General features: G+C 44.3%; 1 protein-coding gene across 1 annotated transcript in view; it reads right to left on the bottom strand.

Annotated features, from left to right (window-relative positions):
- Positions 1-21,310, bottom strand: part of PKD1L1 (polycystin 1 like 1, transient receptor potential channel interacting) — a 1,079,023-nt gene that overhangs the window by 649,785 nt on the left and 407,928 nt on the right. The window contains exons 24-26 of the mRNA XM_069216140.1: positions 17,217-17,690; positions 16,468-16,587; positions 14,199-14,261 (exon numbers count right to left, since the gene is read on the bottom strand). Of these exons, the coding sequence (XP_069072241.1) occupies positions 14,199-14,261; positions 16,468-16,587; positions 17,217-17,690 (657 nt within the window). The remainder of the gene's footprint in view (positions 1-14,198; positions 14,262-16,467; positions 16,588-17,216; positions 17,691-21,310) is intronic.

Below are 21,310 nucleotides of genomic sequence, written 5' to 3'. Positions count from 1 at the left end.
GGCAATTTCCTATACTGAAGTGTTCCTAGCAATTTAGCAGTGTCCGTGACTGTTTCTATGGTTTGCAGAGAGTCATCAACATGCTCCATCAAAGACGGGATCTAGTATTTTGTTTTGGACCTCCGGTCTGAAAGAGGTAGCTTTGAGTCAGCCTTGTCTCCTTAGTAAAGCAGCATCTTCAAGTTGTCTAACTGTAGTAGTGGCAATGTCCATGGCACAATATATCACCTCCGAAGAAGTGCGTTCCCCTTCCTGTAAAAACTTTTTAGCCTCTGCTTTAACCTCCTCTGGGAGCTGATCCAGATATGGTACGAGATCAGCCCACAGTTGACAATCATACCTGCCAATAACAGCTAGAGAATGTGTTGACCTGACTGACATAGAAGAGAAATGCTTGCCAATATTATCAAGGCATCTACCCTCAATGTCCGGAGGGGCTGTGATTGGTGCTGAGGAGTTCTTAGATCTATCTTCGGCCGCCTGAGTGATCAGTGAATCAGGCTTTGGGTGGCCAGCGAGACATGCAGGAGCATCTTCTGGAGTCTTGTATTTTTTATCCAGGTGTGGTAGAACCGCAGTCACTGCTACTGGATTTTTCATTACTTTCAAGCCCTCCTCCTATATATAGTTGACAGTGGGCATGGCTCTCACACTCTTTCAAAATCGCTCCTTAAAATCATATAAGAAGCAGTTGGTCTGCTTGATGGGTATGAGAGCTCGAACCTTTTTTGCTGCTCTTTCAAGCAGGTTAAGAAATCCCATGTCTTCAGGTGGGGAATCCAGTGGCGTGGGTGACTGAGATGATGGTTTAGGTAAAAGATAATCATCCCATTCTGTGTGGGTTTTGCTGAGCTCTCTCCCTTTCTTTCATCACCGAAGGTTGCTGGGTCCTGGAGAAGAGCTGTTTGTGAAGTGTGTCTCACTGAGTTAGGCAGTGATAGTGGTCTTTGTCATGGAGTAGATGGCTGCCCAGCTGGGGATTCTGCCAGTGAGGAAGCTTGTGCTATATTAGATGAAGTAGGTGGATGTTAGAAATGGGGTCTCTAGTTGGCAGTGGTTTACACCGTCCACGTAAGGACACTCACTCTAGTCAGGGTAATGGAGTCACAGAGCACATATAACCCCTACTCACCCCCTTGGAAGCTATGCACAGAGCAGGCAGGCAGACATATTTGAAGGCAATGTGTAAAGTGTTTGTGCATTAACTTGTGCAGGAGCAGTGAAAACACCACAAAAGGTACTCCACATCAGTTTAGCAAAACAGATAATATTAATCTGAATATACAAGACAAAAACAACAAAAATACAACATTAACAAGTAAAGCTATGAATTTTTGAAAGATTAAATGTAGCATAGCGCTTAGAAACAATAGCTCCAACTAGGACTATCACGATGTCTTGACCGTCCGACGCCACTTACGAGGGAGTGCGAGGTGGTCACAGAGTCGCACACACCCCAGGTACAGTACCTTAGAAAACAATGAGGAAACAAAAACTTTGCTCGGAGTTGGAGACGTGAGGCGTCGCTGGAGCTAGTGTGTCATCGTTCCTTACTGCTACCAAGGAGGTGAGGCATTGGTTTCTTACTGCTGGGGAGGGGGGATGTGGGTTCCTTTCGGTTGCAGGGGAGGTGATGGGGCATCGGTGGTGAGGCGTCAGTTCCTTACAAGGTGGGGGGTTGGGGGGGGGGGGGGGGGTCGATGAATCCAGCAGGTCAAGATGCAAGGCATCGACTTTGTGGTGTCGGAAACAGACTACGGGGCCACAGGTGCTGTAGCGGAGTCGGTGACACGGCGCTCTAGAGTCATGCAGTGGCAGGACTTCTGATGCGCTGCGGCAGCATCGGGCCTGCGGTGGGGGTTGCGGTCGCTGCACTCAGCGAGGAGCACAGCTTCGGTGCAGGCAGAGTCAGAGGGTGGCACCGTTCATAAAGTTGTTCTGGACATTGATACAGTAGTTTCTTCCTTGTTACACCAGAACTCACTCCAAAGGGCCCAGGAACTGGATTGGGCACCACTTGGCAAGTCAGGACCCTCAGTAAGAGAGCCCAGTTGTGGAGTCTTTCATGTCCCTGAGACTTCTTAACAGGAGGTAAGCTCAGTTCAAGCCCTTGGAGAACCTTGGAAAGCATGATGTAGAAAGTCTAGTCTTTTCACTCGAAGGACAGAAGCAACAGGCCAGTACAACAAAGCAACAGGCAGTGTAGCAGTTCCTCCTACAGCACCCAGCTCTTCTTGGCAGAATATCCTCAGTCCAGAAGTGTTCTAATTTTAGGGTGGGCACAGACCCAGTATATATATCCAAATGTGCTTTTGAAGTAGAGAAAGAGAAACTGTTCATCCCAGAAAGTACTTCAGAACTGCCATTCAAAACTTTGTTCTCATTTGTAAGGTAGACATGCCCTTCTCAATGGCCTCTCAAAATTAATATTGGCTCCCCATCAAGATATTCTACATATAGCAGGATATCTCTTCAAAGGCCTAATGAAATACTACCCCTATGCTCTCACAATGAAACTCCACTGGCTTTCCTTGCTGGTCACTCATTTTTAAAGCCAGCTGCATTATCTAGAGAGTCAAAATGGCAAACTGGCTGACAAGCTCACCATATCCAATGGCACTTAGAACACTTGCAGCCAGGATATCTTCAAACTGCAGATGAAAAAAATAGGGCAAATATGGAAAAGACAAGGCAACAAGCCTTCTCCATCTATGCACTCAAGTTCTAGAAAGACGTCTTAGTGTCCTTCTGGACCACCCCAATCCTGTTCAAATGTAGGAAAGAACTGAAAATACACTTCTTTAAAGAACAATACATGATGGAACATTAACAGTCTCCTTCTGCTTTCAAAACCCAACTACCCTCCAATCACTTGTTGACTCTAACTTTGCCTTCGACCCTTTACAGTGTTGAACTGCCTTTCAGCTAGGTTCACACTTTACAAAAATCCCATACAGACAGTCAAAACATACCATTAATGCAAAGAGGTTTTATTCTGGTAAAAAGCAGGTAATTGCCTCTTCTGCAGGAGGGAGTATGACGGCATCTTTTTCAGATTTACTGTATGGCTAAGTTGTAATAACTGAACTTCATAAAATACCAGAGCCTAGTTTTAAAATGTTTGCTTGACATCAAAATGTTTTGAGGAAAACAGTGTCAAATTTTTACCAGATCTACTCAAACCTCCTAGTTTGCTATACTACCATTCCAGGCAATTGTTAGCCTGAAGTATATGATTCCCGCTGTGACGTTTTAAATGTCTGCATGGCTGGATTTGAACGCAATTTCTGTATAAGTTGCAGGTATTGTCAAATAATTAAACGTGCTAAGCTTCCAGATGGCAGTCTTTCGTGTTAGCCACAGCAGTGTGGAATGTTCTGGAAGACTTTCAAAAATACAAGCCATGTCTCCCGTAGCATTTAGGCCAAGCAGCCAACGAGTTCTGCCAAAACTAGTCACCAACCACCTCACAAAGCCAGATACATCCCAAGAGACTGTTTGGGCTCCCAGTCCCCCATTTTCTTATGGGAAGAAGAAATGTACCACATCAGGGTTTAGCTTTGAAAGGGTGACAAAGCAGCTAGATGACTAAGAAGTTGTACAGAAGGATCTTTGCTAGGTGCGATGGCCAGAGGGTTTGCAACTACACCTCTATTTTAAAGTGATTCTTTCTTTTTACATCTAGGTTACAGTGCACACTGGGCACACAGGAGTGAACTGAGCCAAGCATATTCAGAAATGCTGATAGTTTGCTCATGATTGGGGTTTAAATACCAAGAAAATAAACTCTGTAAACCTAGGCCATTGGAATTGTGGAACATTTCCGTAATACCATAAATGAGGTCCTGCACTCAAAAGACAATTGTTAGCATAGATTCTGGGTTCAACAATTCGAGCCTAGTTAAGCTGGCCATAAATGTGTACTGATGTTCGGGAGCCGGGAATCACACAGGGGTAAATAAGCAGCGTAGCTTATCTCATCCTGACATCAGCTGGGAACAGAACCAGGGACAAAGCAGAACAACTTATTCCTAATTTGCAATACAAGCAACAGACAGTGCATTAATGAAGACATCTAAAAAATTTACTCCAGTTCCAAAAACATCAATTCTTCATAACAGCAAGAAACACAACCGTGGTAACAGCAATGCAAAGATCAAAGGCTTGACAGTTCTCATTGTTCTATGAAGGTTGGCATCACCTTCAAGTGTTTCTACACCTGTGATGCCAACTATGAAGAAGTTCGTGAGAATGAGATAGGTGTGCCAAAGTTTCAAGGTTCAATCACTTGTCCGTTCAAATGATTATCCGGACATCTTACCACTGTGATGGACTGAGTAAACTCATATGACAATAGAACTTCCTGATATGACTGGGGGCGTTACACTACATTCATGTTCCTAGGTAGTGTCCAATGATCCCCCAAAGGAACCGCAAGTAATGACAGCAGTAATGCAGACACCTGAGTAATGACAGACATACTTGGTTCTAACTCTGCTAGCTTTGAGCAGAGAGACTGTCCCCCCCCTTACACATCACTTTCATCCTGTGCTGTGATATTGTCATAAAAACGACTAAACATGCTTGACTTCTGGGCTGCTCCTGATGATCTCTAAGTAATGATACCTGTTTCACGCAACAATACAGCTCCTACCTTTCAATTAAAACAAGGTATTACAGGCTAATATCTTTATTATATCCAAATATTGAAGGGAAACATGAATATCTTTATTGAATTTGTTGGCATAATAGGTACAGCAGAATAAGAAGTTAACTTTTTGTTGCGATGCATGGAGAGACAGGGCTTGCTTTGGGTTCACCATCTTATTTCGGATTATAAAACATCTTCATTTTAGGGTGTTCACTGTAAATTGGATTTACTGCATTCACATGAGAAGTACAGCACGTTTAGTATATCTAATGTTTAGATTAATCTGCACACTACTATTCACTATTATTTGAGTAAACATACAAAATGATCATCTTTGCACGTTACTTTCACATTCAATAGCACGGACTATAACCTGAATTACTCTCGAAATAAGATTTAACTATTTTTTGTCAATTATTACATGGAACAAGATTTGGTTTAAAATTAATGAATGCTTTCACGCTTCTAATGCAATCCAAACTATTTTTGTATACTATAGCCTAATGAAGCATCACTAAATAGGTGAATTCGGCATCACATAAGACTTGTTAATCTGGTCATGACACAATCACCAGTTTGAGGCATATTCGCTTTGCGTGGCATACCTCTTAAAATTTTTGACAAAGGGTTTGAAATCAAATCAATCAATCAATCATTTGTAAAGCGGACTGCGTACCCGTGAGGGTTTCAAGGCGCTGTTGGGTGTTGGGGGGTGGGGGGGGTGCTGCTACTGCTCGAAGAGCCAGGTCTTGAGGAGTCACCTGAAGGAGAGCAGGTCCTGGGTCTGTCTTAGGTCAGCCGGGAGGGTGTTCCAGGTCTTGGCGGCGAGGTATGAGAAAGATCTGCCGCCGGATGCGGGGGATGGAGGCGAGGGCGATGTTGGCGGAGCGGAGTAGCCAGGTAGGGGTGTAGAAGCTGAGTCTGCTGTTCAGGTATGTTGGTCCGGTGTTGTGGAGTGCCTTGTGTGCGTTGGTGAGGAGCTTGAAGGTGATCCTCTTTTCGACGGGGAGCCAGTGAAGGTCTCTAAGGTGGGGAGTGATGTGGCTGTGGCGAGGGATGTGGAGGATGAGTCGGGCGGAGGCATTCTGGATGTGTTGTAGGCGTTGTAGGTGATTTGATGAGATGCTGGTGTAGAGGACGTTGCCGTAGTCGAGTCTGCTGCTGACGAGGGCCTGGGTTACTGTTTTTCTGGTTTCTGTTGGGATCCATTTGTAGACTCTGCGGAGCATACAGAGGGTGTTGTAGCAGAAGGAGGAGACGGCATTGACCTGCTTTGACATGGAGTGGGATGAGTTGAGGGTGAAGCCGAGGTTTCATGCGCTGTCGGTGGGGGACCCAGCGATGTCGGCCACCATGAGTTGTCCCAGGCGGAGGGGGTGGGCCCAAGGATGAGGACCTCTGTTTTGTCCGAGTTCAGTTTTAGCCTGCTGTCTCTCATCCAGTCGGCGATGGCTTTCAGTCCCTCGTGGAGGTTGGTTTTGGCGGTGCGAGGGTCCTTGGTGAGGGAAAGGAGGAGTTGGGTGTCGTCGGCGTAGGAGATGATGTTGAGGTTGTGCTGACGGGCCACTTGTGCGAGGGGGGCCATGTAGATGTTGAACAGCGTCGGGCTGAGGGATGAGCCCTGGGGTACGCCGCAGATGATGTTGAAGGCCTTGGATTGGTACGGGGGGAGGCGGACTCTTTGGATTCTGCCTGCGAGGAAGGATGTGGTTGATTCGAGGGCCTGGTCTTGGATTCCTGCTTCGCAGAGGCGGGCTTTCAGGGTGTGGTGACAGTGTCAAAGGCGGCCGAGAGGTCTAGGAGGATGAGGGCTGATGTTTCTCCGTTGTCGAGGTGGCTCCTGATGTCGTTTGTGGCTGCGAGGAGGGCGGTTTTGGTGCTGTGGTTACACCTGAAGCCGGACTGGGAGGGGTCGAGGATGTTGTTGTCTTCGAGGTACCAACTGAGCTGAGTGTTGACGATTTTCTCGATTACTTTTGCCAGGTAAGGGAGCAGGGAGATGGGCTGGAAGTTTTTTAGGTCCGCGGGATCCGCTTTTTGGTTTCTTGAGAAGAGCGTTGATTTCGGCGTGTTTCCAGCTTTCTGGGAATCTTGCAGTTTTGAAGGAGATGTTGATGTCTCTCCGTAGGTGTGGAGCGATGGCTGTGTCTGCTTTATTAAAGATGTGGTGAGGGCAGGGGTCTGATGGTGATCCGGAGTGGATGGAGTTCATGGTCTTGCGGGTTTCGTCGTCGCTGATGCTGGTCCAGGTCCGTCGGCTGGAGCGGGTGGAGTTCGTGGGGGGCGGCATAGGGGGGTCCGAGGTATGAAGGGAGTTGAAGCTGTCGTGGATGTCAGTGATTTTCTGGTGGAAGGCGGTTGCTAGGGCGTCGCATAGTTCTTGGGAGGGGGTGATGTCGTTGACAGTGGGGCTTGGGCTGGAGAGTTCTTTTACGATGTTGAAAAGTTCTTTGCAGTCGTGGGTGTTGTTTTCTAGGCGGGTTTTGAAGGAGGATCTTTTTGCTAGCCTGATGAGTTGGTGGTGTTTGCGTGTAGCATCCTTGAGTGCCATGTGGTTGTTTGGAGTGCGTTCGAATAGCCATATTTGCTTGAGTCGGGAGGCGGGCGAATGGGGGTGCGGGGAAAAGGAGCAGGAAACGGCAAAAAATGCAAGGAAATCGGAAAGGCAAACGAGAAAAGATGGAAAAAGATGGAAAAGGCAGAAAGGCAAAAAAGAGGTGAAAAAAAGGAGTCAAAGGCTAGAAAGCAGAGAAGAGAGTCAAGGTTGACTGAAAAAAAAGTGAAGGCTGAAGGGGCAGGCAGACGCTCTAGCGGATCGGGTCCCGAAGGGCCTCGATCCCTAGACGCAGCAAGGGCAGGGAGGGGGGAGACAAGGGCACGGCTTGGTGGTGCTGTGCACGTGGGGAGTGTGCTACCTGGCCAAAACAGGTCAGTAGACCTAGAAATCAAATAAATATTTTAAAACCGATGCTCCTTTAACATTTATGGATATATTTTTGGGTACCCTTCAGATAATTGGAGTTGTTACCCCCTTAACTTTACCAAAATAGCTCTTTTATTAATGGTTATTTGAGAAAACTACAAATAATTGGAAGACTGCTGTGACATTTCTTTTCAAATATGGTGTTACATAGTTTGCTATAACCATAGGCTTGATGAACAAGTTACTTACCTTTGGTAATAAATTATCTGTTAGAGACATATTATAGTGGCAGATTCCTTACCTTAGAATTTCCCCAGGCATCAGACTAAATCCAGAGATTTTTCTTCGATTAGTACCCTTGCAGGCCTTCAGGTATTGTTGGCCAACTCCATGTCCATCGTTGGCGTCGAGCTGTCCGCAATGATGTTGCTTCGTATGTAGGCGCCACCCTGGTGCACTGACGTCAGTTTATTTTCACAACTTTCCACACCAGAAGCGTGGAGCCGTGAAGAACACAGACTGGTGCACCAGAATTAGGGCCCTGAAAGGGAGACCCTGTCCCTAGAAATCAGTTTGCAGGGAAGGGAGGAAGGGTTGGTCGGTAAGTAATCTGCTGCTAGAATGTCTCTGCCAGATAATTTGTTACCGAAGGTAAGTAACTTGTTTACCTGATAGAGACTTCTAGTTGCAGATTCCTTACCTTAGAATAGATACCAAAGCAATACCGTCCCGTGAGCAGAGTCTGCAAACCAAGATAATTCTAAGAAATCCTGTAGGACCGAATGGCCAAAGTAGCTGTCCCTGAGGACCTCACTGTTCAGACAGCAATGATTAGTGAATGTGTGCAGGGATGCTCACGTTGCTGCCTGACAGATGTCCAGGAATGGAACTCCATGTGCTAATGCAGTGGTTGCAGCAGTTGCTCTGGTACAATGAGCACGCAAACCCTCAGGGGGTTGATTCTCAGCCACAGCATAGCACATTTTGATGCAGAAGTCACACTTGACTATATCAGATGCTGGGCATCTAGAGATAGTCCTTTTCTGCACCGCCCGACCTTTCTTCACACCCATATAACCAACAAAGAGTTGATCGTCCACCTGCAAGTCTTTGGTACAATTGAGGTAGAACGCCAACACCCTTTTCGGATCCAGAAACTGGAGTCTCTCCTCTTCACAAGAAGGATGTGGGGCTACGTAAAAAGTAGGCACTGTGATGGATTGGCCTACATGAAAGGGCAAGACCACTTTAAGGAAGAAAGAAGCCTTGGTATAAAGCACCACTTTTTAGAGATGGACAGAGATAAAGGGTGGCTTTGAGGAAAAAGCTTACAACTTACTCACTCTACAAGCAGAGGTGATGGCTACAAGAAAGGCTGTCTTTAAAGGGAGAAGCTGAAGAGGACAATTATTAAGGGGCTCAAAGGGAGCACGCATGAGCTAAGTGAGCACCAAGTTCAAATCCAATTGGAGCATTATGAACGGGGTAGGTAGAAACGTGGGTAAGACTCTGAGGAATCTCCCAACAATGGGTGATTTAAACAAGGAGGGTTTATCTGGTAGTCTGAGGAAAGCAGAGATGGCAGACAGAGAACCTTTAAGGGTGCCCAAAGCAGAGCCTTGCTGGGCAAGAGTGTGTGCAAACAAAAGCACCTCAGACTGAGGTAGTACACCATGCCACAAAGTTGTTCCACAAACAGGTGTACACCATTTTGGTGGAGGGACGCCTGGCTGCCAAGATAACATTACAGATTTTGGACGGAAGGTTATAAGCTGTCAACTGCTGCCACTCAATCTCCACAAAAGGAGGCTGGATAAGTATGGGTGGAAAATTGTCCCCTGCTGCTGAAAGGCATATAGGAGGCCTGAGTTCCACTCAAGATGAAAAGCATTGATGAGTGAGTGCCGCCTTGGAAACTTCAGCATGCAAAACAGCTGACATTGCACATTCCAAGGCTCTCCCCATTGCAGAAAGAGACCTTGCACCACCTCTGGATTGAGGTGCCATTCATGATGACCATGCATTGAAAGCTGAGTTTGTCCGCTCTGACTTTCAGAGAGCCCGCTGTATGTTGAACCACCAGGGACATGCCCTGACTTTCCAGCCATGTCCCGAGGCGTAGAGCTCTTGACAAAGGGTCCACAACCCCACTCCGCCCTGCCTGTTGCAGTACCACATGGCGGTTGTGTTGTCCTTGCACATCTGCACTATTTTACCATGGAGAGAGGGACAAAATGCTTTCAATGCAAGCCTGATCAACTTGAGCTCCAAAAAACTGATGTGGAGCCCGGACTCTGCCAGAGACCAGATGCCTGTTATCTCTGCCTCCCCACGTGGGTGCCCAATCCCAGGAGGGACACATCTGTCAATACTGTCAGTTCTGGTTGGGGAAGGGAGAGGACTCTGCCTTTGACCCAATCGCAGTTTGAAAGCCACCACTGCAGATCTTGTGCAGTTCTCTCTGAGATCTAGGTCATGTCAGAGAGATTCCTCTGATGCTGCACACTCTGGAACTTCAGGTCCCACTGCAGAGCCAGCATATGCATCTGGCATGTGTGACCAGCAGGATGCAGGAGGCCATGATGCCCAGCAGCCTCAGTCATTCTCACCAAAACGCAGGACAGAGGCTGAAAATCGATATCATAATCTGAAAGTCCTGGACTCACTGCTCAAGAGGATAGAACCGAAACTGCACTGTGTCCAGAACAGCTCCGATGAAAGGGAGCATCTGAGATAGAGTCAAGTGTGACTTCTGCATGTTTATAGTGTATGCAGGAGGTTCACCGTAGTCTGAAGGTAGGAGACGACAGCCTTGGCTGAGCCCACCTTCAACAGCCAATCTTCAAGGTAGGGGGGAAGACTGAAACCCCTAGTCTGCACAGAACTGCAACTACTATCATAACTTTCGTGAACACCCGAGAGGCACTGGTAAGTCCAAAGGGGAGTACGGTAAAACAAAGTGCTTGTGACCTACCATGAACAGCAAGTTACCTCTCAGGGCAGGCGGGACGGGAATGTGAAAGTAGGCATCCTGCAAGTCCAATGCTACCATCCAGTCTCCAGGGTCAAGGGCAGATAGGACCTGAGCCAGAGTGGGCAGTTTGAACTTCTCCTTTCTGAGGAAGAGATTGAGGGACCAGAGGTCTAGGATAGGGTGGAGGCCCATGTCTTTCTTGGGCACCAGAAAGTAGCGGGAATAACAACCACAATCTACAACTAGCACAGAGTCCCTCTCTATAGCTCCTTTGGCCAAGAGAGCTGTCACTTCCTCATGGAGAAGTGCCAAGTGATCCTCTGTCATCCAGTCATAGGATGGTGGCATGGCCAGAGGGGCAGTCTTGAAGGGGAGGGGGTAGCCCCTTCAGACGATTTGCAAAACCCACCTGTTTGTCGTGATGGCTTCCCAGTGGGGAAGGTGATGGGGAATCCTGCCTCCAACTAGCGTGTGATGGAGCAATGGACTAGGAAGGTTTGGAGGCTGCAGCTGGGGGCGAGGGGAGGTGTGGACTGGAGCACCCGCTGGCTCCCTGAATCACAGGCACGCAGAGGCTGGGCAGCATGTGTGGCACGGTGGCTGGAGGGAAATGGATGCATTTGGGTGCCCCTTCTGTAGTCACGAAAAAGGGCAAAAAGCGGACTGAGGTGGGCAAGGAGCAGTTGCAAGGCCAAGGGACCGAGCCGTAGCTTGGGACTCCTTAAAGCACCCAGCCACTGAGTTTGCTTTGTCTTCAAAGAGACTGGTAACATTGAAGGGCAAGTCCATAAGTGATTGCTTGACATCACCTGAAAAGCCATACATCCTCAATCAAGCATGGTGCCTCAAGGCCGCATTTGATGCAACTGATCTGCCTAGTAAGTGGGTTGTGTCCAGCCCACAATGAATCGTGAACTTGGCTGCATCTCTCCTTTCAGCAACAGCTTGGGAGAGACCAGTCCGGGCCCCCTCCAGGACCTGTGGCAGCACCTGCGTGACCATATCTCAAAGTATGGGAATAGCAGCCCAAAAGGCATGTGGTGTTCATGGACCACAAAGGCAGACTGGAGTAAGAGAATAACTTCTTCCCATTTGATCCAACCGTTTTGATTCCCTATTCGGGGATGCGGATGGGAATGTGCCAGAAGAGGAAGAAGACCGGATGATCAAACTCTCAGGCGTGGCATGTTGGCTCAGAAATGTAGGGTTGTTAGGCACAGTCCTATGGCAGTGGGCAATTATCCTGTTGACAGGAGCCCCTATGCTGGGTTCAGACCACCTCCCCAGCAGGACATCAGTGAGGGCTTCATTAAAGGGCAAAAGGGGTTCAGAAGTGGAAGTCCTGGGCTGAAGCACCTCAGTCAGGAGGTTAGACCTGATAGTCAATGAAGGCAGCCTGAGGCCCAGGACTTCAGCCACTCTTCTCACCACCACTGAATAGGAGGCTCTCTCCTCCGTAGCCATGGTAGGGGGAGGAAGCATGCCTGAGCCCAGTCCATTTCAGGATCTTCTAGATGGAATTCTAAAGGGTCCAGTGACCCCCCCCCATATACTCTCACTCTAAACATACCGATAGGCATAAGTGTCAGGATTCAATCAGGGGCATAGTCCCCGTCAAAGAATGAATCAGTGTCGAGCGAAGTTGTTCCGGCTCTGGATTGGAGTCAGGAATGAGTATGGTATCGCTACCAATCATGGGCCCAACCGGCATCGACGTATTTAATGGCACCGGGGAAGGTTGTGATGGCATGACCGGTGCCGGTACAGATCTGATAACAGATCCTGGGGTGCCCTCCAGGGCCAAAGCCGAAGCTGCCAGCGTGGAACCTGATGGGGCTCCCACCCATCCTAATGGGCCTGAAAGCCTCACAGGAGAGTCGGTCTGCCCGAAAATGAGGCGCATGGTCTTGTAAAACTCTAAGTTGGACAGTGTTTGCTCCAGCTCCAGGAAACTCAAGGAGGCATGAAGGCAACCCAGAAGCAGGCTCAGAGGACAGAGGCCTAGAGCCTCGATGCTCCTCCAGCATCTCATTGTCCGAGCGACTAGGTGAATTAGAAGAACATTTGTACTTCTTCAGCTACTTCTTCTTGTGACCCAAATGTTTAGACGATTTGGAGAGGGATGAGGTTGAGTGGTGATGGCTCCACAAGCAGTCTCGAGACCTTCCTCTCAAATGAGACTGGTAGCGATGCAAAGCCAGGCCACCATTAGCTTTAGAGACCCTTTGGGTTCATGGCCCGGCACTCGGATCACAACTTCAGGTCGTGCTTGTGCTCCAGGAACAAGCACACGAGATGCCGATCCGTTACTGGCATCATGCAGTGACAGATGTCACACAGCTTGTCTTCCTGCAAGACTGGATTCATCTTGATGCACCAAGTATGTCAAAATCTTCGACAAAAAGGTAGAAAAGTCAGTCAAAAGGCGACTAAGCTTAGCTCTTCTCTGAATCTATGCTTAGGCTGGTGCGGAAGGAAAATAATGGACGTCAGCCCACTGGGGTGGTGCCTATATATGACCACGGTGACCATGACGCCAACAACAGACGCGGAGTCGACCAACGCCACCTGACAGCGTGCAAGGGTACTGCTCAAAGAAAAATTTCCGGATCCAGTCTGACACCTGGGGAAATTCGACGGTAAGGAATCTGCAACTAGAAGTTTCTATCAGATAGAGCATGTACCCACCATTTTACCTGCTAATAAAGAGAATTTGTGTGGTCTTTTGTAACTTATTTTCTTAATAATATTTCCACAAACAATAATACACACAACACCAGAAATGTCTTGAATCAATTTTTTATTAACTACATATTATCTTTACACATTTTTATTGATAAAGAATAAGTAATCTACAATGATCTTATGATCAGTTCAATGTATAGAGAATAGTGTATTTGCTATAATGCCCTTTCTTATACAAATTCTCTCCTCTTCTTCGCCCTTTTCACTCTCCTTCATTTTTGGTTTCCCCATCTCTCTTTACTTATAATTTTGGATTAAATTAAAGTTTACATTAATGTTTCTTTGCAAAGACAGTAATGTTCTGTTATTGGTGTAATATATTTTATCATTATTGCATATGTTAATTCACTTATGCAGGATGCTTTACATGCGCATATGTTTATTTTGTGATGAGAAAATTCTTCTTAAACTAAAAAAACAAAATATTAGCAAAAAAGGTATTCCATTATGAACTCTTGGTGCCACACAATACATTTAAGGTTTTAAACCTATAAACAGATAAAGGTTTTGTTACTTTTGAGCCAAACCACAACATAATCACAGGCTTTCCAATGTGTAGTACACCACCCTGCCTTTATAGCCTTTGCAGCATTTACAGCGTGCATTTCTATTGGTTTTTTACAAATAAATTCAAATAATCAAATTGCATTCGACAGAGGATTACCGGGGATAGGCAAGAAAAGAGTTCAGATTTATGTGCACAAATGCTATATGGCATTCAGATGAATGCTACTGAGACAACTCCTGTACACCATCACCGTGCTCAATTTAGGTTTGAGCAATGACCATGTGTTTACAAACATATCCTAGATGTTCTTGTTTGATTTTTTTTTCTGAAGCTATCATCACAGCCATCTTAGATACATTTTATAAAGGCATTATTTCAAGGAATCAAAGAATCATACCTGATAAATGTCGCTCCATGGTTCCAGAAGTCCTTGAGGCAACTTCATAAAAAGGTCTGTGACCTATGGAAGGCAAAATACAAAAAGGTACCAGCTACTAGAGCTAACACAAGTGAAGACATGGTTTACACCAACAAAAGTGCAAAAATAGCACATAAAATGTAAAAACTAAAAAAGCTGCATACATTTTAAGATAGTGGATGGCTTCTCACTGTAATGGCTTTCATTAACTACAAAAACATTGGTGTAATCCCTAAATGATGTACTCAAACTTGTTGATCGTCTCCCAACCCATCACAATGTACAGCGCTCCATTGCTTCACAGCTATGTTTGCGCTATATAAATACCAATGCTACAGCGTTTTTTTTTTTTTGTTTTTTTTTATCTGACTAAAGTGACTCTAATATATTTTTGCAACAAATAGCAATGGTGTGCCCATCTTATGTCTTTCATATTAAAGAGCACCACACCTGCATGCATGAGAGGTGTATGGGAAAAGTTATGGTGTGACCATGTATTATAAGGAATAAAGTACCCCTGCCTTTATTATAAGGCTACTTCAAGCTGCCTCGGACTTTCTTGACCTTACAAAGAAACTTGGCCCTTGGCCTCCTTCCTCTGTGACGTGACAGAACTCCTTGGTCACTTGCAATATCTTTACAATGAAGCAAAGGTGGTATTTTAGACCATATATATTACAACATGGACTTCAAACAGATCTCCTCACTCCCTTCAATTCTACCTCCTAGTTTGTATGAAGTGTAGGGAAGGTAGGTCGACTTACACCCTCTGATGTTTCTATAATTAGGATTACTCCCTCTATAAAATCAGGATAGAGGGCATTTCCACAAAACCCCCAACAGTATCTGCCATAGGTTGAGCCACTTTGCTGGAGAAACACTAAAATGACAATCCACCAGTAATTTGGTCGAATTTTGTCAGCAAATGTAGGTACTAGAAATGTCTTTCAATGAAGAGTACACCGTCACTGCCCACAAAGTAGCCTCTCTAACGCAGTGGGGGCATATGCCACCATATTAGGAGCAGTCAATTCACTTTTTTAATGAAATCCCACCACCATGCCCAAGGAACTATTTCATAAACTATACTCCATTTGACATGTCAGTCAAGTCAACCTAGATTACGATTAGGCCAATGTACTGCCACCACGTGTGGCAGAGTTTACTCTGGCATAATTGATGCAGGCATAGCCAAGGTCCCAACTAGTATCTGGGGAATCTGACTTTTTCAGCAGAATTTCCATTACAGCCTTCAACAATATAAAGCTGCATGTCTTTAATTAATGTTGTTACTTATGTTCAAATTGAAAAAATAAACTATTAATATTTTAGAATAAAATACTATAGAACTCTTCTATGTTAGTAAGTACTAGTGACTACCAAGTCAAAAAACATTTATCCCAAATCTGGGAGATTTTTATTAGAAGGTGCACCTGAGATATGAGACGGGCAGGGTGTTATCACACAGCAGCTGGTTTAACTGTGCACAGGTGCAAATATACTAAGAGTAGAGGAGTGCAAATAGAAATACTTCCGACCCGATTACATTAGGGTGGCTAATGAAGTTTGGGAAGTAAAATTTGTCCTTATGGCAAAACCAGGGTTACATTCTAGGTGCAAATTGTAGGTATACCAGTAAGTTATACCCTGCATGTAATCCTATTATGCACACAAGATAAAGAGCACAGTCATGATCAAACTGTGCGCAAGTCCCCACTTCTGGATACACAGACTGTAGTTAATTCTTTATTCTCTGCAACCTGGACTCCTAGACATCAGTGCACGAGCAACTTGCACACAGCCTAATTGTGATTGTGACCCTAGAGGTGCACATAAGCAAGGGCACAATGATTTAATGAAACACATCCAATTATTTTCAGTCAAGGAGAATGCATATGGAATCACATTTTACTGGTCCATACCTATTTGATTTTCAAATGTTGATTGTGGTGACCACCAAAACGGTATAAGATCACTGCAATGAAACATTAATGAGGATATATCCATTGCCGTGGGTTTACGCCAATGTTATGTGTAAAAATGGTAAGATCTGTGCAAACATGAAATTCGATGCAACCTAAGCTGTTATGGGCAATAGTTCTGATGTAAACACCCCAGCTTCATGTAAATACTTCAAAATGGCAGATAGGAGTACTGTTTAGCATCAATGAAGATCCTTGAGTCATGGGCTTCTGAAAACATGATACACATACAAATAGGAATTCAGATGTAAAAGGAAGCATTTCACCTGGTCTAGAACTTCCAACTTCCCCTTCTGAAATGACAGAAGGTAAGAGTGCGTCCCTCGAAGAACCTAGCCTGCTGTTGAATGAGTCTTTTGCAGTAGTTGTGGAGATTGGTTGGCCACCTAAAGTTAAATGAAAGACAAAACGTTTGATTAAGTATTCTTTGTTCTATTAAAAAAGAGCCAAGGAGGCACACAGACAAAACAGTGCTGAGCAGTGCTTTCATGATCACTTTAATAATTTTGCTAATTAAATACTACCACCACATGAGTAACAAAGTTTCTTTCTTGTGTTTTGGCTAAAGTAAAATAACAATACTGTTAAATGTTTTACAAGTTCTGAATAAGAACTGTTATTGTTTAAAATCACACAGGTCCATTGTTGCAGTGGAGCTCTGCAATGTGCGGCACACAGAGTAGGGCTGTGCTGCATTTGCACTCCATTACTCTCTTCACAGCACAGTGCAAAATGGAGAATTATAGCACAGACAGTCCACTGTGTGTTTTACACCGAACCAGTACATCTCATAACAAATGCAAAGGGCAGCTTCGCTAGCACATTAACTGTGCGCTTCATTCAGAATCATGACTTTAGCAGCATCTGTCAGGAGAAAGGAACGCTGACAGTAACCATTGTGTTACTTTGTTTTGCACACTACCCTAATGATGTGTATTATTTGTAGATTGGATGCAGTAACCCATTCAGCAGACTCCACCAAAGTCTAGTACAAACAACAAAATGAAAAATATACCTGATGTGACAGCAGTGGAGCTTCCTATGGTTGATCTCCTATTTCTAGGATGTCTTGTCCGCGATGGACCTTCTGCCAAGAAGCCTGGGACAGGGTAAGGCAAATCCAGTATACCAGAAGTAGTTGTGGTAGCATCCGCTAGAACAGTAGACCCATCAGCTGCGGGCTTAGAAGTTCTGAAGGTGGCTGCAGACTCAGTTTTAGGAACAGAAACTGTGCTTTTAACAATGAATCCTGGAGAGTCTGAGGGTTTTGAGGTTTTATTTAAATATTTTATCCCAGTAGAGCGTTCAGCAGGACTTGCTGAATTAGAATAAATGCTGTCCACTGAAACAGTTGCAGTAAGAGCATGAGAAATGGGGTTGGCAGTAGACTCAGAGGTTAAACTTTGATCAGGAACCTCCAACAGAGCATCTGTGGCTTTGCTATATGAACTAGAAGACCCCATCGAATCCACCATCCTACAAAAAGGAACTGAGAAAGAGGCAATTTATAATTACTACCATTTACACCAAAGACGTGTAACTAAAAAGGAGGCATTAGTAGGAGTAATACTGATGGCAATGCCAACACAATTTGATTCAATCCCATTGTGGACTAAATTATTTAGCGAACAACATAGTTCAATAGTACCTAAAATACATGTTGAACCACTTAGGGCCAGAGTATGTACATGTATCCCCTAATCATTGGTTTGAACTAATAATTCTGAAATCCTAGGATTTGTTAAAGATTCAGCCAAGGGGCCTTTCCCCAATCACTGTGGGTCAATAATTCCTGTGCTCAATTTCCCCAGAATATGGTGAACATCAGGAATAGATTTTGCGACAGCTATTGAAATTCTAATTGCCTAAGGAGTTTGAAGACTTGTCCCCTCAGCACAACCTCGTCATTCTGACTTCTTCACCTTTGTAATTGATGTAGCAGAATAAATTTTTTTATCTTGCTTCATCTAAAACAAAAGCTTTCAACATTCAAAACTTAATTTTAGAAAAACAAAAAAAAATGCTGGTGCTGAGCGTAGAAGAATTACAGCTCTGCCTTCACAAGACCTCAAGATTCACATACAGAGGCAGTTGTGGGGTGTGGGGACAAGGAGGATATTGGAGATGAGATCCCAGCTTGTGACCAAAGAGCCTGGTTGTATGTGGACGGAAAAAACAATAGTGGGAAAAGGGGCAGGTGTGCCTAATCACGCCAGAGCATTCTGGAATTGAGGACATTGAGAGCATAATAAGCTTTTCAGATCACCATCAACATATTTACATTTTTGTTTTATGGGCTCGCATAGCCAAAATGTGTTAGATCATACATTGTAGATGTCAAGGACATCGGAGTAAGCATCTAGCTTGGGACGTGAATTATACCCAACATCATTAATATCTCTTTTTGGTAGATATGAGACTTTAATGTGGTACTCATCTTGGATTGAAATATATTGTTTGATTCCTAATGTACTATAAACTGACTTGTAGGTATCCACTTACAAATCTGAAAATGTTTATTATTTGCTTGGAATGTTATAACAAACTAAAAAACTTCAAAATACCACCATCTCTGTAAGGGCTATGCGTACTTCATACCTTGATTTATCTTTATTTCACGTATTCTATTTGCAGATGTGGGGTGAACTCCAAAATGGCAGGCAGTCCGCTTCTATCACTTCATTGATGGCTACCCTTGGAGTGCCCGTAAGTTAAACAATGACCTTATTCAATAAGCCTACAACTTTAATTTCTTCCAGTGAAAACATGTGCAGTCTCACCTATTTCTGCTGAAATGTTTTGTATTATAATATATGTACAGGTGTGAATCTCGGCTCTGGGTTAGCAACGCTATGCCGTGTTCTCTACGATGGCTATGTGTATTCCAGTCTTTGAACTACATTCCCAGGTACTTACAACAGATTGCTTGGTTATATATTAGTATCTGGAATTAACTCTTTGATCTTCCTATTAACACTTGGGCGCTTTTGGTTTCCTATCCTCCTCTTCTTCAGTGATCCCCTAACAGAAGTGTTTAATTACGTTAAATGGAGGTCAAATTCAGTAGCACCCTGACACATGAAATCCACGCATCAGCCACTTTACATGAAGACAAGACGTTAAATATAATAGCACCGATTTGAAGAATGTCTGCCCCACAGGACAACATGTTCTACCTCCTCTATTGAGGGAGAACAGAGGTGGGCTGCATAATCAAACTCTTATAACAGAAACTCCTCTGTTGCTGAAGTGGTGGCACTATTTTCCCAGTCAAATTGATTGGTTTAATGCAGCAGAGTGTAAGTGCACAATAGTGATAATCATAACTGACAGGCCTTACAATACCCAGTACAAAATATATCCCTCCAAACGCAACGCACACCTTTGAAGGCCAAAAGTCGGTGTATAACAGGTGTGGTATTAGTCCCTTATTCAAGGCCTACTGAGTGAACCTTCTCTGCTGTGGCGGCAATGCACGTTTTATTTCCTCCATTGTCCACAGCCTTTATGATTGGACCATCTAAGAGCATAGTATTTTGTTGACAGTGTGTGCCCTTGCACGACAGTGAAGGGCTTGTGTAGAAGTCCATGTGAGAATCGTCAAAGAAAGTTTTACACGATGGCCTGGATAATTCAATGCATGGCTTTTTCTTAGTGCAATGACCAAAATATTCCTGGCTCTACAAAAAAATACAGATGTGCAAATTCAATACATATGTTTAAGTACTACCCAGTGCATACTTGGATGGAAATTCTAAAGTCTCGGCAGGTCTCACACAAGGGGCATAAGGAAGAAAAATGCATAATAAAAAAAAAAAATTAAAAGACATATTGAACATTTTGGGGAGATTGCGATTCTGAAGAAAGAGGAGTATATTCCACAAAACTTGTAATCTGAGCTGGCCTACCTGCACAAAATGTGGCGATATATTGGTGTTCTATTGGTTTGTCGTTTTTTGGAATCTCTTATAATCAAAAAACAAACCTATTGCTAAACCTTGGGGGTACTTTTCTGAAACTGTCATTTGTCCATAAACAAATATAGAGATGATTTACTTTTATACTCTTTTGCAGTTAGAAACTCTGCAGCAATCACCTAATTTACTATTTTCACTTAGTAACATTAAATTATGACACATTATGTAACACAGATTACCAGCTGTCTGTAAAGGAGGCGCATCCCCTTTATCTAATCACCCGTGTCTTGGTCCATCCTTCTCAAGCAGGGCGAAAACAATTCGCTTGCGTGTTGCACCTATCGTGAACTTCATGCGTAAGCAGTTCATGTCCATTGAGGTTTCCAAATTATGTTTTTTTTTCTTTTTTTGTAAATAGTGAAATGACCAACATATTATGTGGAGCGTAACTTCGGGAATGCTGCTTTTCGAGAAACAAAACACACTGATTTGTACTCGTCAGAGAAGGGGTTTCCATCCCGTTCGACAGAGGCTGACGAATAATGGTGCTAATATCAGGTAACATTAGTTCCAATACATACAGGAATCAGTAGTATCTGATATTACTAACTTATCATTGGAAGCCTTACGAATACCCCTGAAACAGTCCGATTTAAACAGTGTCATGCTTAGACAATATTTCAGCAAAAACAGCGAGTCAACATGAAGTGAACATCAGATTTTAATGGTAGGTTTTACAGGGAATATGTTCCTGTACTAATAAAATGCATCCGAATATTACTCTTGCATAACATATATAATCCCTCCGCAAGCCAGGCAGTCACGCTGCAAAGCCTTGGCGTGTTAGACTTTGGAGGAAGTACTTGGATCGTTTATGTGGTACTTCAGTCATAAGCTAGCACACAACTGGATGATTCTTCCTGCTTTACTACAGAGGCTGCAGTCTTGTATCCACATAATGCATAACTTCCTCTGCAAAGGTTAGTTTCACCCAAGCCATAAACTAGAGGGTCACTGTGTGTGTTAACGATGTTCTCCTAAAATCACATACTCAATTGTGGCGGAAAGTATGATCAGAGTGAATAAAGTGTATGGTCTCACCAACATATCCAAAGGGAATGAGCTAAAATCCTCAGAGTCAGCGTTATAAATTTATCTTGTGTTTATTATGCTAATTCAACTGCGCAATTGT

This window comes from Pleurodeles waltl, chromosome 2_1 (assembly GCF_031143425.1).
Source record: "Pleurodeles waltl isolate 20211129_DDA chromosome 2_1, aPleWal1.hap1.20221129, whole genome shotgun sequence".
Taxonomy (NCBI): Eukaryota; Metazoa; Chordata; class Amphibia; order Caudata; family Salamandridae; genus Pleurodeles; species Pleurodeles waltl.
This window is presented reverse-complemented; position numbering and strand designations above follow the sequence as displayed.